The sequence below is a fragment of the Myotis brandtii genome, unplaced genomic scaffold, assembly GCF_000412655.1.
Source record: "Myotis brandtii unplaced genomic scaffold, ASM41265v1 scaffold312, whole genome shotgun sequence".
NCBI lineage: Eukaryota > Metazoa > Chordata > Mammalia > Chiroptera > Vespertilionidae > Myotis > Myotis brandtii.
This window is the reverse complement of record NW_005361955.1, coordinates 4,991,689-5,004,804: the sequence shown is the minus strand read 5'-3', so window position 1 is coordinate 5,004,804 and position 13,116 is coordinate 4,991,689. Positions and strand designations below refer to the sequence as shown.

The following is a 13,116-nucleotide window of genomic DNA, read 5'->3' as shown; positions in this document are numbered from 1 at the left end:
TGTAAAACTGTCAGTGTTCCTGTAATTCTACCAATGATGACTACCATTCTTATGATCTGGCCTAATGAGCATGGAAATGAGATGTTAATTAAGAACAGGGGGTCTGCAAGCAGGGATGCCATGGTTGCACATATTGTCACTGCCCAAGCCTAGGAGTACCATTCACATTCTCTACAGCCTTGTAGGGAAGTGAGGCCCCAACAAGTTGTGTAATAAAGTCTGCAAGTCAGATGGACTGAGTTTGAATCTTGGCTCAACCACTTACCAATTGTTTAACTAAGCAAGATACGTAACCTCCTAAAACTCAGTTCCCTCATCTGAGAATGGATGTTGTTAGTACCTACCAAATGGGGTAGTTGAGAAGATTCAGTAGTTTAATGAGTTTAAAATAGTGTGTGGTACAGAGCTAACATTTTCTCTCTGAGAAGGCTATAAACATGGGGACAATGAGTCACTGAAAAACTGCAGCAGCTGCTGGTAGGCCTTGCAGTTAGTGGGAGTCAGGGCCTCTTGCTGTCTTCTCTCTTAGGACTGTACTCCATCCTTTTTGCCAAAACTCACTTTTATTAGTCAGGTCTTTTTTAGTCGACAAATGACAAAACTCCAAAGCTAACTAGCTTGAGTTAAAGGAAGCAACTGTGGGCTGATGTAATTGGAGGATCCAATGGAGAACCCAGGGCTCTAGCTACATCATGTAGACCCTGTCTCCTTCTCCATCTCCTGGCTCTGCTCTTCTGAGTTAGCTTTATTCTCAGGCAGGTTCTTTCATGTGACAGGAAAGTGAGTGACCAGGTGGTTCAACCTTAACATTCTATGGCTTTTAATACAAGAAGAGAAACCCTCTTCTCTCATCATCCATAGAGCAATCTTATGGGAGGCCTTTGATTGGCCCAGCTGGGGTCCCATGCCCATTCTTTGGGCCAATCATTGTGGCTAAAGGGATGGGGTGCTATGATTGGCTAAGCTGGGGTCATGTGTCCACCCTAATTTGACAGTCCAGCAAGAGCCACATGGAATGGCTTCAGTACATAGCTGCTGAGTATATAAGAATGCCTTCTGCACGCCCCCTTCGGGGACCGAGCCCAAAACCTGGGCATGTGCCCTGACTGGAAATCAAATCAGCAACCATTCTGTGCATAGGACGACACCCAACCGAGCCACACCAGTCAGGGCTTCCCATTTTTATCTTTATAGCTCAGTTCATTTCTTCAGGGAATCTTCTCTCTTTCTCTCCCATGTGGATCTTAACCTTCCCATAGTAAACTGCATATTCACAATTTGAGGCAGGGATAAGAGCCTATTTATTCATCTGTATTCCCCAGGCTTAGCTTCCAGCCTAGGCTGTGGAAGAGACACTGTTGGTGGCCTATCCAACATCCATTTCCCTTTCCTACTCAGATCTTTGATGGATTCCACCCTCTCTTCCCATTGTCTTGGGCTTAGAGGGAAAGCAGATACTCACTAGTTTAAACTCATTAATCACCCCTTGCCACAATGGTTGGTTCAGGAATGGGTTATGTGAAGCTTAATTTGGACAAGACATAGGATGGTCTGGAAAGGCTTCTTGCTCTTTTGGTAGGCCCTGGAAGCCAGCTCCTTCCTGCCCTCTATTGTGCTGACGGTAAATGAGGAAGCATTTGGCCTCTGTCCATTGCTACTGGCTGCCACTAAACAGCTGGAGGGGAACATACTTTAGGTGAAAGCTGACAGCAGAGAAGACAGTGTGGAGATACTGGAACCTTGTTGAACTGCTGGATTGGCCAACCCTGGAACCCACTCTGCCTCAGGACCATCAAGCCCCTAGCTAACATATTTCCTTGTTGTTAATACACTTTGAGCTGGGCGTGTTGCAGCCACAAGTATCCTCAGAATGTACTTCCTGAATGCATTCATGGGCTAGTGGCCCATGAGCAAGACCCACCAAGCATGCTCTTAAACCTTTGCCACCCCACAATAACAGACATTCACATATTCTGGATGCTTTTTAAAAAAACCACAGCAGTCACTTTATTCTTAAATTTGCACTTTACAAAACCACAAAGGAGAAGTCCTTGAGGGAGAGACAGGTAGGGGGGGGTGGGGGGTTGGGGGATGGTAAAGAGGAGGGAGAGGAAGGCCCAGAAATGTCTCCCTCATCTGGGACCAAGCAGAGACTTGGCTCCAGGCCAGCCCAGCAGGGACTCCTGTGTCCTGGCTGTACAGAGCTAGGCCAAAGGACTTCGGGGAAAGGCCACAGTCCTCTAGAGACTGTTGCCATATGACATTTGACAAGTCAGCCACAGGCTGAGGCTTCCAGCCGCCCAAAGAAGGAAGTGGGCCTCCCTCCCCTTCCTCCTCCAGCCAGGGGAAGTCAGCCTGAGGTGGGGGTGAGGGCTACCCATCTAGTAGCTTTAGGATGCTCTCTCGCTCCTTCAGAGTCTTCCAGGCCTGGTCCTTCTCCTTCTTGGTGGGGGTCCGCTTCTTTTGCCGGGCAGCCATGATCTTGCGGAAGGCATCCATGACCTCATTGTCTGCCATCCGGACTCGCTGCCTCAGCTCCTGCCGGCTCACCTCCTCCTTTGCTAGTCTGTGGAGACCAGCCAGCCAGGTGTCATGGGAAGCCCACATCCAGAGTGGGGCCTCTCCCTCTTCCAGACTGAGTCCACCCACCATCCCAGGCTGGCACTCCTATGGACTATTCAGACCAAAAAAGCAGAGTTCCTGAACCATACTTACATGGTACCATGTGCTAGATAGATACTAGCTTAAGCTCTTCAAAACTATTAGCTCAGTTAATCCTCATAACAACAATGTGAGGTAGGAACCATTAATTATTCCTATGTTACCAGTGACGAAACTAAGGCTCAAGAAGGCTAATAAATGTCCCAACATCCTACAACTAGTGAGTAAGAGATCTGAATTAAGGCAGGCAGGCTTCAAACAATCTTTTAAAGGTGTTCTGTTGCCAGCAGAATACCTGCTTACTCCAGCATCCAAATTCCAGAGCAACCTAAGGATCCAGGCAGCCTAAGGGGGATGTTACTTAGAGATCTGATCTACTCCAACCTGGTAATTTTCCAGAAGGGGAGCTGCTGCTCAGGGCAGGAGATGCCTTAAGGCCCTGCAGCTGGTCCAAAGCAGGGCTGAGGCCTGCACTCTGGCTTTCTGATAGCCCCAAATTAGTTCTTTCACTGCCCATTACTTCTGTATCTGCACATCTCTGCTTCTCTCTCCCCACACCCTCCCTCCCTTGTATCTCTTTCATCTGTATTTTTCTTTTCTTGCCCTAGAGAGGGAACTAGAAAGAGGCTTTGGATTCAGCCTTGGGCTCAAGTCACATCTGACTGTTTATGGGCTGTGTGACCTTCAGCAGGGCACTCGTTTCATTAGGCCTTTATTTCCTCATTTGGTAAACAGAGAAAATACCACCTGCCCCTGTGCTATAGTCGACATTAAAGAGGAGGTTGTACACAAACCCCTATCCTTAAACACCCTAGCAGCTTGTCAGCAGCTACCACTCCTTTTAATGGTGCACATCTTTACCAATCATCCACTTGGAGACTGTGAGCCCTTTGCTCTGCCTCTCTTGCTGGCTCCAGCACATCTGAGAGAGGCAGAGTTGGCCAAAGGAATGAGTATGCCCCGCACTGTTGGGGCTTTGTGAGGAAGAGTTAGCACCTGCCTGTGACAAGCAAGGAGATTTAGTTGAGCTGCTTCCTCTATCTCCCCAATAAAAGGGCAGCACTACCATCAGCTCCTTCCAGATGTCACCTATACCCTTGTTGTGACCAATTCAGGGCAAAAGATGAGAGTTAATATAAAATGAGTAACATTGTGACCAATTCCTTAAAGAACTGGTCCTAAATAACTGGGTAATTTCAGGTGAAGGGCCAATAGTAATCATAGATGTCAAACAAAATGTTAACAGTTGATAAATCTAGGTGGAGAGTATACTGGTGTTCATTGTACTACTCTTCCAGATTGTCTGTGTGTATGAAATTTTTCATAAAAAAACATTGGAGAAAGAAAATAAGCATAAAAAGTTTAAAAAAACAAATCATGCCTGGCCATTGTGGCTCAGTGGTTGAGCATCAAACGAGGAGGCACATCCCCAGGTTGAGGGCTTGATCTCCAGTAGGCGGTGTGCAGGAGGTAGCCTATCAGTGATTCTCTCCCATCTTTCTCTCTCTCTCTCTCTGAAATAAAAATCACACAACAATGTGAATATAGTTAACACCACTGAACTGTACACTTAAAAATGGGTATAGAGTCAATTTTATATTACATATTTTTCACCACAATTATAAGTAAATGAATAAATCATAGAAGCCTGAGCCCTAGTCTGCAGGATTAGAATCTATTTGAGACATAACTTGTGGGTTGGTGCCTGATATTGAAAATTTTTTCAAGGCTCTTCAGGTGATTTAGAGGCCCTGCTAGGTTTGGAAGCCTGTTGTAAAGCCCCCACAAGGTGACAAGCAGTGGCCAAGGCCTTGTTGGCCAACCCCTGGCCCAAGCATCCCATCCACTCACCTCAGCAGGTCATGCTTCTTGGTGCGGTTGTGAGCACTGAGTGCCTTCAGCTCGGCCTGCCGTTTGCGCAGCTCGGCGAGGACCTCATCCTCCGAGTCCTCTGCAGGGCGGTCCTCAGACTCCAGCAGGCCCTGGGCGATCAGCTCCTCCTTGATGCGGCTCTCCAAGGATTTGGTATGTGGCACGCTGCAGGGAAAGGCAGCCCTCAGCTCAAGGGCAAGTTTGCAAGGGGGACCCCTTGGAGGTATCCACGGTTAGTGAACACCTCCTTCTCTTTGGGCACCCCCTTTTTATCTATGTAGATATAAAAATATAAAGACAAGCAAATCTTGTCTTGTTTCAAACACAAGTAACATATATCCATTGCACCCCCCCCAAAAAAAGGAATTTTAATTTTTATAATGTCAAAAACCCAAAGAGAAACATTATTATTATTTTTTTAAAATATATTTTATTGATTTTTTACAGAGAGGAAGGGAGAGAGATAGAGAGTTAGAAACATCGATGAGAGAGAAACATCCATCAGCTGCCTCCTGCACATCTCCTACTGGGGATGTGCCCCGCAACCAAGGTACATGCCCTTGACCGGAATTGAACCTGGGACCTTTCAGTCCGCAGGCCGACGCTCTATCCACTGAGCCAACCGGTTTCGGCAAGAAACATTATTATTTTGTTACATTAACATTATTTGCTGTTAAGATGCTACATATAATATACATATATTTTGTTATGTTATTTTATACACACACAGTACTCCTTCCTTATCAGCGAGGGATACGTTCTAAGACCCCCAGTGGCTCCCTGAAACCATGCATAGTACAGAACCCTATATATACTGTTTTTCTACATGTACATACTTATGATAATGTTTAGTTTATAAATTAGGCACAGTAAGAGATTAACAACATGCCCAGCCAGCGTGGTTCAGTGGTTGAGCATTGACCTATGAACCAGGAGGTCACGGTTCGATTCCCGGTCAGGGCACATGCCCAGGTTGCAGGCTTGATCCCCAGTGTGGAGCGTGCAGGAGGCAGCCAATCAATGATTCTCCCTCATCATTGATGTTTCTATCTCTCTCTCCCTCTCCCTTCCTCTCTGAAATCAACAAAAATATATTTTAAAAAAAGAGATTAACAATAACTAATAATAAAATAGAACAATTATAACAATTTACTGTAATAAAAGTTATGTGAATGTGGTCTCTGATAACCAATTGATAACTGAGATAGCTACTAAGTGACTAATGGGTAGATAAGAGGACATAGTGTGGATATGCTGGACAAAGGAATGACTCACATCCCAGGTGGGATGGAGCAGATGGCCTGAGATTTCATCATGCTACTCAGGACAGCAAAAAATTTAACACTTACAAATTGTTTATTTCTGGAATTTTCCATTTAATATTTTTGGACCACAGGGAACAGAAAACTGGGGAAAGCAAAACTGCAGACAAGGGGGAGACTGCTGTGCCATATATACATATATATATATATGTGTGTGTGTGTGTATGTATGTATGTATGTGTGTGTGTATATATATATTCCAGATTTTAAAAATGTATTTTTTTTGTTGACTTCAGAGAAGAAGGGAGAGGGAGGGAGGGAGAGATAGAAACATCAGTGATGAGAGAGAATCACTGATCAGCTGCCTCCTGCATACCCCCTACTGGGGATTAAGCCCACAACCTAGGCATGTGCCATGACCAGGAATCGAACCGGTGACCTCCTAATTCATAGGTCAACACTCAACCACTGAGCAACACCGGCCAGGCTATTCCAGATTTTGTTATATATTATTTCCAGTCTTTTATTATAGATCATTTATGTTTTTCCGTATGTACACACATTTAAATATATCTTAAATAAAAAAGGACCACACTGTCTGTACTGTGCTACAAGTGACATTTTCCCCACTTAGTACTGTACTGTTTACATCTTTTCATGTCAATTAATTATATTTCTCTTATATGATTAATAGTTGCAAGTTGTTTTATCATATAGAGTTATGACAATTTAGCCAATCACTAACCTTCAGTTGGACATTTAGGTTGTTTGCAGTAAGAACAGTGCTCTGATTAACAACCCTGTACTAAGTCTGTACATGCAGAAATGCTGGGCCAGCATGCATATTTGAAACTTTTATTGGGCTTTCTCAAACTGCCCTGGCTTCTCTATTAATTAAGAATTCCCCATGTCAGGATGAACAAAAGTCAACAGAAACAGGAGCCAGACTAATGAGGTGTGGATAAGATGCCACTTACCTGAAAGGCTTGTTCTGATTTCGGGGAGAGGTGCTTGCCCCGTCAGCCACTGATTCTTTCCCAGACATGTCAGGAATAGGGGAGTCCTCCATAGGGGAAATAATATTTTCCTAGAAGACCACATAAATGGAGTAGAAGGAGAAAGAGCTATAGTATTTCTGTTTTCCTGCTCCCCTCTGACTACACGGAGAGTCTTCACAGACCAAAAATATCCTTTTATTTTTCTGATCCCATCCAGCCTAGGAAACCTTTCCAGCCTCTAAAAAGCATTGATCATTTTAGAAATCCCTTTTTTTTGTACTGATTCCAATAGAGGGGAGCACAGAAGAGCATAGATAGCACTCAATGACAGTGATAGCAGCTAAGGTTTGTTAAATGTTTGCAATGCACCAGGCACTGTGCTAAGCATATTGTGGCAGAGGCTGCTAGCTGTCCAAAAGCCATTCTTTTTAGAAAATTATATTTTTATTGATTTCAGAGAGAAAGAGAGATAAAAACATCAATGATGAGAATCATTGATCAGCTGCTTCCTGCATGCCCCACACTGGGGATCTGAGTCTGCAACATGGGCATGTGCTCTGACTGGGAATCGAACTGTGATCTCCTGGTTCATAGGTGGACACTCAACCACTGAGCCACACTGGCTGGGTTTATTGCTGCCCACATACACAATACTTCCCAGCCTTCCTTGAAGTCAGGTGTAGTCATGTGACAAATTCTTTCCAGTGGAAAGTGATCAGGAGAGACAAAAGCTACAGCCAGTCATAGCCCATTAGTCTTCCTTCATACACCCCTCCTGGCTCTTTTTCTGTGGGCTTCGACTGCCAATCACACCCAGAGTAACCTTGTGCAGAGTGCATGTTTAAGATGGCAAAGTCACCACAGCTGGTGTCCTTGTCTGATGGTGTGGGGCAGAGACCCCCCTCCTCCCCTCAGCCAACCTGAAGCATGTGCCTGAGACTGTTACATGAGAGAGAAATACACTATTGTGTTTGGGCCAGAGAGGAAACCAAGGCTCAGTGAGGTGAAGGGATGTGCATAAGGTCAGACAGAGAGCATAAAGAAAAGGGTTCCTGAACCTGGAGTTTGAGTCCTGCTTCTATGTAATAGCTATGTGACCTCAAGCAAACAGTTCCCTTTTTTTGAGCCTCAATCTTCTTGTGTGTAGCATGAGGCTAACCACTGTGCTTGCCTCCAATGAGAGGGTGTGTGGAAAGTCACTTGCACAGGGCTCAGCCCTTAGCCAACACTCAAGTAACTGTGAAGTAGTGGCTACCTTTGGGGAGGTTAGAGACTGGGAAGGGCTTCTAGGATACTGGTAATGTTTTATCATACAAGTGCTCATTTGTGAAAAGTTACAAAGCTATACATTTAAGACCTATGTACTTTTCTAAATGTATAATATACTTCAGTAAAAATGAAATAAGCCCTGGCTGGTGTTGCTCAGTTGGTTGGTGCATCGTCCCATACACCAGATGAGAGATTGGATGTCTGAGTGGGATAATGGGGCAGACAGGAGACTGGCAGGGGAGGGAAAGGAAGATGATATATGGCTTTGGGAGCTTTAATGCTGAGGCACCTCTGAACCCTCTTGTTTTCTACCTTGTCTGTTGAGGCTCAGGGTTTCTACCTTGTAATGTTCAGCCTCATCTTCTGGGGGTTTCAGCAGCTCCTCTAAGAAGGTGGTGGGTTCGATTCCTGGTTAGGGCACATACCCAGATTGCAAGTTTGGTCCCCAGTTGGAGTGTGTGTGGGAGGCAACCAGTTGATATTTCTCTCACATTGATTCTCTCTCTCCCTCTCCATCCCTCCCTCTCTTCTCCTCTCCTTCCCTCTCTCTCTCACTCTGAGATTAAAAAAAAAAAAAGAATGAAAGAAAACATTAAAATAGAAAGTAAATGTGGTTGCTGTTTTGGGTTGGGGTGCTCACCTCCACCAAGGCCTGCAGGAGGCGCTGTGTCAGGGCACCAAATGGGCATCCATCTTCAGGCTGCTCATGCTGGGCCTCAGACTTTTTCAGCAGGGCATCCACATCTGAAGCAGGCAGAGAAGTGGTGGGTAACTGGGCTGAAGTTCTGGGAACTCAAGTCCTAGCCTGGGATAGGCAGCGAGGTGAGGGGCCTACCTTTAGTGTCCAGTTCGGTCAGTGGCCCCATGAGGCCTTTCTTCTTGTCAGCCACAGCTGCTGCCCGGGCGCCGTCCTTCTGCTCCTCCAGCAGGTCCTCCTGTGCCCAGCGTTGGGAGTAGTGCTTTCCCAGCGGCGGGATCTGTAGGAGAGACTTTAGGGTCAGGAGAAGGAATTCTCTTTTGTATTGCTTGAATTTATTACTGCCTATATGGATTACTTTTTCAAATACATTTTTAAAAAATTCAGACAAGTGACGTGACAGAGGTAGATCAAAGTCCTGTGGCAGCCCTCAAAAGAGACCAACTTTCTGCTGGGGAATCTGCAAAGGAGTTTTGGTGAAGGTAACATGAAGTCAGGGTTTGAACGGTGAATCAGTGTGCCGAGAGGAGGAGAGCAAGTGCAGAGGCCCAGAGCCCAGCAAGGATCCTGTGGGGGTCAGGAGTAAGGGTAAGGTGCTTGGTGGGGCTGGTGAATGCAGCAATGAAGAGGGAGCATGGCCAAGGAAACTGGAGAGGGGCGCTGGGGCTGTGCCACCAAGGACTGAGACACTTGGACTCGATCCTGTGGGTAATGAGAGCCAGAAGACTGGGAGCAGGGTCGTGTCGCATCTGAGCATGACAGTGGACCTATGGGAGAGTTCCCCCAACACTTCTATTTTCTACACTTTCTTTAATGGAATCTGTTTTATTTTCATCATCAAAAAATAAACTTTTACATTTTATAGGAAAAAAGGCCCCTTTGGAGGCAGGAAGTATTAAGAACCTGTTTGGGTGAAAGCTGATGGAAGTCTTGAACCAAAACAGAGGGGATGGAGATGTGCAAACAAGAGAAAGCCTCACTGAATTTGATAGTAACCATCTGGGTGGGATAGAAGGGAGACAATGCAGGGAGAAAGATGAGAGATTGGATGTCTGAGTGGGATAATGGGGCAGACAGGAGACTGGGCAGGGTAGGGAAAGGAAGATGATATATGGCTTTGGGAGCTTTAATGCTGAGGCACCTCTGAACCCTCTTGTTTTCTACCTTGTCTGTTGAGGCTCAGAGTTTCTACCTTGTAATGTTCAGCCTCATCTTCTGGGGGTTTCAGCAGCTCCTCTAGCGTGCGCACCTCCTCATTAGTGATGTCAGCACAGTAGGGCTCCACTGAAGCCCAGAACCTGCAGGGAGAAACAGATCCTCAGTGGGCACCCTTGCCCCACAAGCCTCAGCCCAGGGCTTCTCCACAGTCTCCACTTCCCGAATCCCAATGCCCCTCTATGTTCTCTGGCCCAGAACCTGTTGGGGGCATCATTCTTGGGGATCCGTGGCACATCAATTGGGTCATCAGTGAATTCATATTCCTGGATCTTGGGCTGAAGGTTTTTGGATTTGGGTCGCCCGGGGCCAGGGCCCGGTCCATGTCCTGCCTTCCCTTCCAGTTTCTGCTTCTTGGGCTTCCCATGTTTGGGGGGAGCCCCAAGCTCATGGTCTCGACCCAGCTTCAGGAATCGTCGGTCACCTTTCTTATCCTGCCAGTCAGTGAGGATCTGCAATTCAGAGACTGACACTGAGGGGGAGAAGGGAAGACACAGGACAACTCTTTTCCCAGTAAAGAACTAGGATCTAGAACTTGAGGAGACACCAAGGTCTTTCCCCATCCCCCTTTTATTTAGTAAACTCCTATTCATCCTTCAAACTTTTCTGTACCTCTCTCAGGATTTTATTCATATACTTACCATTCCATTCATTTGTCTGTACTCTGATGCACTTCTGTAGTACTTAGCAGAAAGGCCAAAAAAACAACCCCAGTACATGTTAGCTCTGGGAAAATATGCTGGTGGTGACTTTTCGGTGAAGACAAGTAAGCCTCCCAGCAAACCTTCACTTATAACATTAGGTTGAGCCTTTGCCAAAAAAAATCTCTTAATCCTCACAAAAACTCTGAGATAGGTGCTATTTTTCAGCTCGGTTTACAAATAGAGAACTGATGCTCAGAAATAGAATGTAACTTTCCCAAAGTCACATAGCTGAAAACAGCAACACTAGCAAGTGCTTAGGCCAAGATTCAAAAGCAGGTTTCCTCATTCCATGGTTAAGGGTACTAGCGGTACCCCTATCCATAACACATCACCTGGTACTTGTCTGCACCCACCCTCCTTTTAGTTGGCAAACTCCCTGAAAGCCAGAATTGTCCTAATTACCTCTCTCTAATGATTTGCATAGTACCCACAACATAATGGTGGTGTGTGTGTGTGTGTGTGTCAATAAATGCTTGAATTAAAAATTTTGCAATTTATGAGGATTACCCACGTTCCTGCATATCACACAAGCCCAATTTGGGTCTCTCCCTCCCCCTCCAACCTCCTGTGCCCCAGGCTTTAGCAGATGGGGCTAACTGAATGACCCACCCATAACTTGTCACAGTCCATCCCTGGTGATGTCCCCTCTGTAGGGTATCACCTGGGTTTCAGCCTCCAACACTCGCAGGCGCCGGCTGGCAGAGGAAAGCAGGGTCTCAAGTTCCAGCTGCAGAGTGTCCAGCTCCTCGATGCCGATGCCATCGTCCTCAGAGCGGGCCAGCACTGCCGTGTAGCGTGGACAAACTTTCAGGTGGTCCACAGACTTGAAGTCATGGAACTGCAAGGGGCAGTCCTTCAGTTCACTCATGGCCTAGGATACAGGACCCTAGGGAGCTGGAGAGGAGAGGGCCATTGATGGTAGATGGAACGGCACAAGAAAAGCCCAAGGGCTCTCTCCATCGTGTGCGAGTGTTAAGGAGAAAACCAGGCTTCAGTACCCTTTTGACAGGTTGATGGCACAGTTTCTACTCACAGACCACCTACTGTGCACCAAGCACAGGGCATTTTACCAGCTTCTCACTGAATTCCAACCCCTTGAACAGGAACCATGTGATCTCCATTTTACAAATAAGGAAACTGAGACTCTGTAAGGGGGGTTACATGCCCAAACTTACCAAAATGCAATTTGAATGCAGGTGGTTGTGCATCTGTGCGCCTCACCACCATGATGTGCTATGCCCTGTCTTCCCGATGCTCTTCCCTTTTGTTCTACTCCTCCTGGGTTCTGCTAACTAAGCCTCTGAGTTCCAAGCATCCCATTCTTACAATGTGTTCATTCGCCTCCCAGCCTCGTCTTGTCTCGCCCATCCCCACATTTGCCCCTCCCTGATAATGGTTAAGAATGTGGCTGGTAAGCCAGACATACCAGGGTCCAAGACCAGGCTTTACCATTCTCTATTTATGTGACTGATAATGTTATTTAACCTTCCTGAGTCTCGGTTTTTCCATCTGTAAAATGGGGACGAAAGAAGTCTGGGTCTGTTTCCTCCTAAGAAGCCTGAATCTGTAAAATGGGGATAACAACAGTACCTACCTCCCCGGGATGTTCTGAGGATTAAGAGATGATGCTCGTCAAGAGCCCAGTTCAGTGACTGGCACAGAAGTGGGACTGCTTAAAGGCTGGTGTCCCCCCAACTTGGGTCGCCCCAATACCCCGCCTTCAGGGTCCCCGTCCTCTCGGGACCCCCTAACGCGGCCCCCGCCCCCTCCACCTCCTCACCCCAGCCACCTACGACCACCGGGTCGCGACAGGGGGCGGGGAGTTCCGGTTGGTGTATCAACCACCCGGAACTGGCTGAGAGCGGGCCCTGCAGTTGACGCGGGGGCGGTGACACGGAAGGGCGAGCCCTCGGTGGCCAGCGGGGAGGACTTGCTGGCCGCCCGCGAGCCCACTGCCAGGGTGAGGGGTGCGCCTCGGGTCTACCCTAGGGATCAGCCGGGCTGGAGGGCGGGGCTCGGCGGCCGGGTTTTCAGTCTGACGGTTAGTCCCGCCGAGCCCCTGGGGCCGGCGGTAGGAGGGGCCGGAGAAAGGATGGGGGCGCAGAACCGGAAAGAACGAAGGTCTCCTCCGCCTCGCTTAGTCCAAATATGGTGCCCAACCTGCGGCCGGGCCGCACCATTGCATAGCTATGGGGAAAGAAAGCGGAAAAGAAGCCAAGCAGGTCAGAGTCAAAAGCGAGAGCTTCATGGAGAACGGAAGAAGCATGAGTATCTATGTGAAACTTCAAGAGTCTAAAAAAAAGTAAGACAGCACCAGCGGGAAAAATTCCGAAGGACCAAGTGTCCCGAGGCTTCCCTTCCCCCGCCCGGAGCATCGATGGTACCGCCCGGAAGTCTGGGCGGAGACCGCGGCTGCGCCGCTGTGAAAGGCAGGCGTC

At 47.3% G+C, this 13,116-nt stretch overlaps 1 protein-coding gene across 3 annotated transcripts; it reads right to left on the bottom strand.

The window, feature by feature from the left end:
• Window positions 1-1,978: 1,978 nt before the first annotated feature.
• TADA3 (transcriptional adaptor 3) lies at window positions 1,979-13,084 on the bottom strand. Of its 3 annotated transcripts, none has more exons than XM_005870091.2 (9): window positions 12,273-13,084; window positions 11,340-11,572; window positions 10,176-10,426; window positions 9,952-10,057; window positions 8,898-9,039; window positions 8,703-8,806; window positions 6,773-6,882; window positions 4,513-4,698; window positions 1,979-2,566 (listed from the first exon to the last, which is right to left on the bottom strand). In XM_005870091.2, exons 2-9 carry the CDS (start codon window positions 11,544-11,546, stop codon window positions 2,374-2,376), a joined length of 1,299 nt encoding a protein of 432 aa, XP_005870153.1. In that variant the 5' UTR covers window positions 11,547-11,572; window positions 12,273-13,084; the 3' UTR covers window positions 1,979-2,373. The 3 variants fall into 3 exon arrangements, with proteins under 3 accessions (XP_005870153.1, XP_005870152.1, XP_014398251.1); XM_005870090.2 differs by lacking the exon at window positions 12,273-13,084 and adding an exon at window positions 11,854-12,266; XM_014542765.1 differs by lacking the exon at window positions 12,273-13,084 and adding an exon at window positions 11,854-12,266 and having other exon boundaries at window positions 11,340-11,516.
• Between the last annotated feature and the right edge of the window lie 32 nt (window positions 13,085-13,116).

Excerpts from the sequence above, each read along its gene's own strand:
- TADA3 (XM_014542765.1), bottom strand. The coding sequence starts at position 11,886 with ATGCACAACCACCTGCATTCAAATTGCATTTTG. Across the intron at positions 10,427-11,339 it reads TGTTGGAGGCTGAAACCCAG|ATCCTCACTGACTGGCAGGA; the intron begins GTGATACCCTAC and ends TCTGAATTGCAG. Across the intron at positions 8,807-8,897 it reads GACCGAACTGGACACTAAAG|ATGTGGATGCCCTGCTGAAA; the intron begins GTAGGCCCCTCA and ends TGCCTGCTTCAG.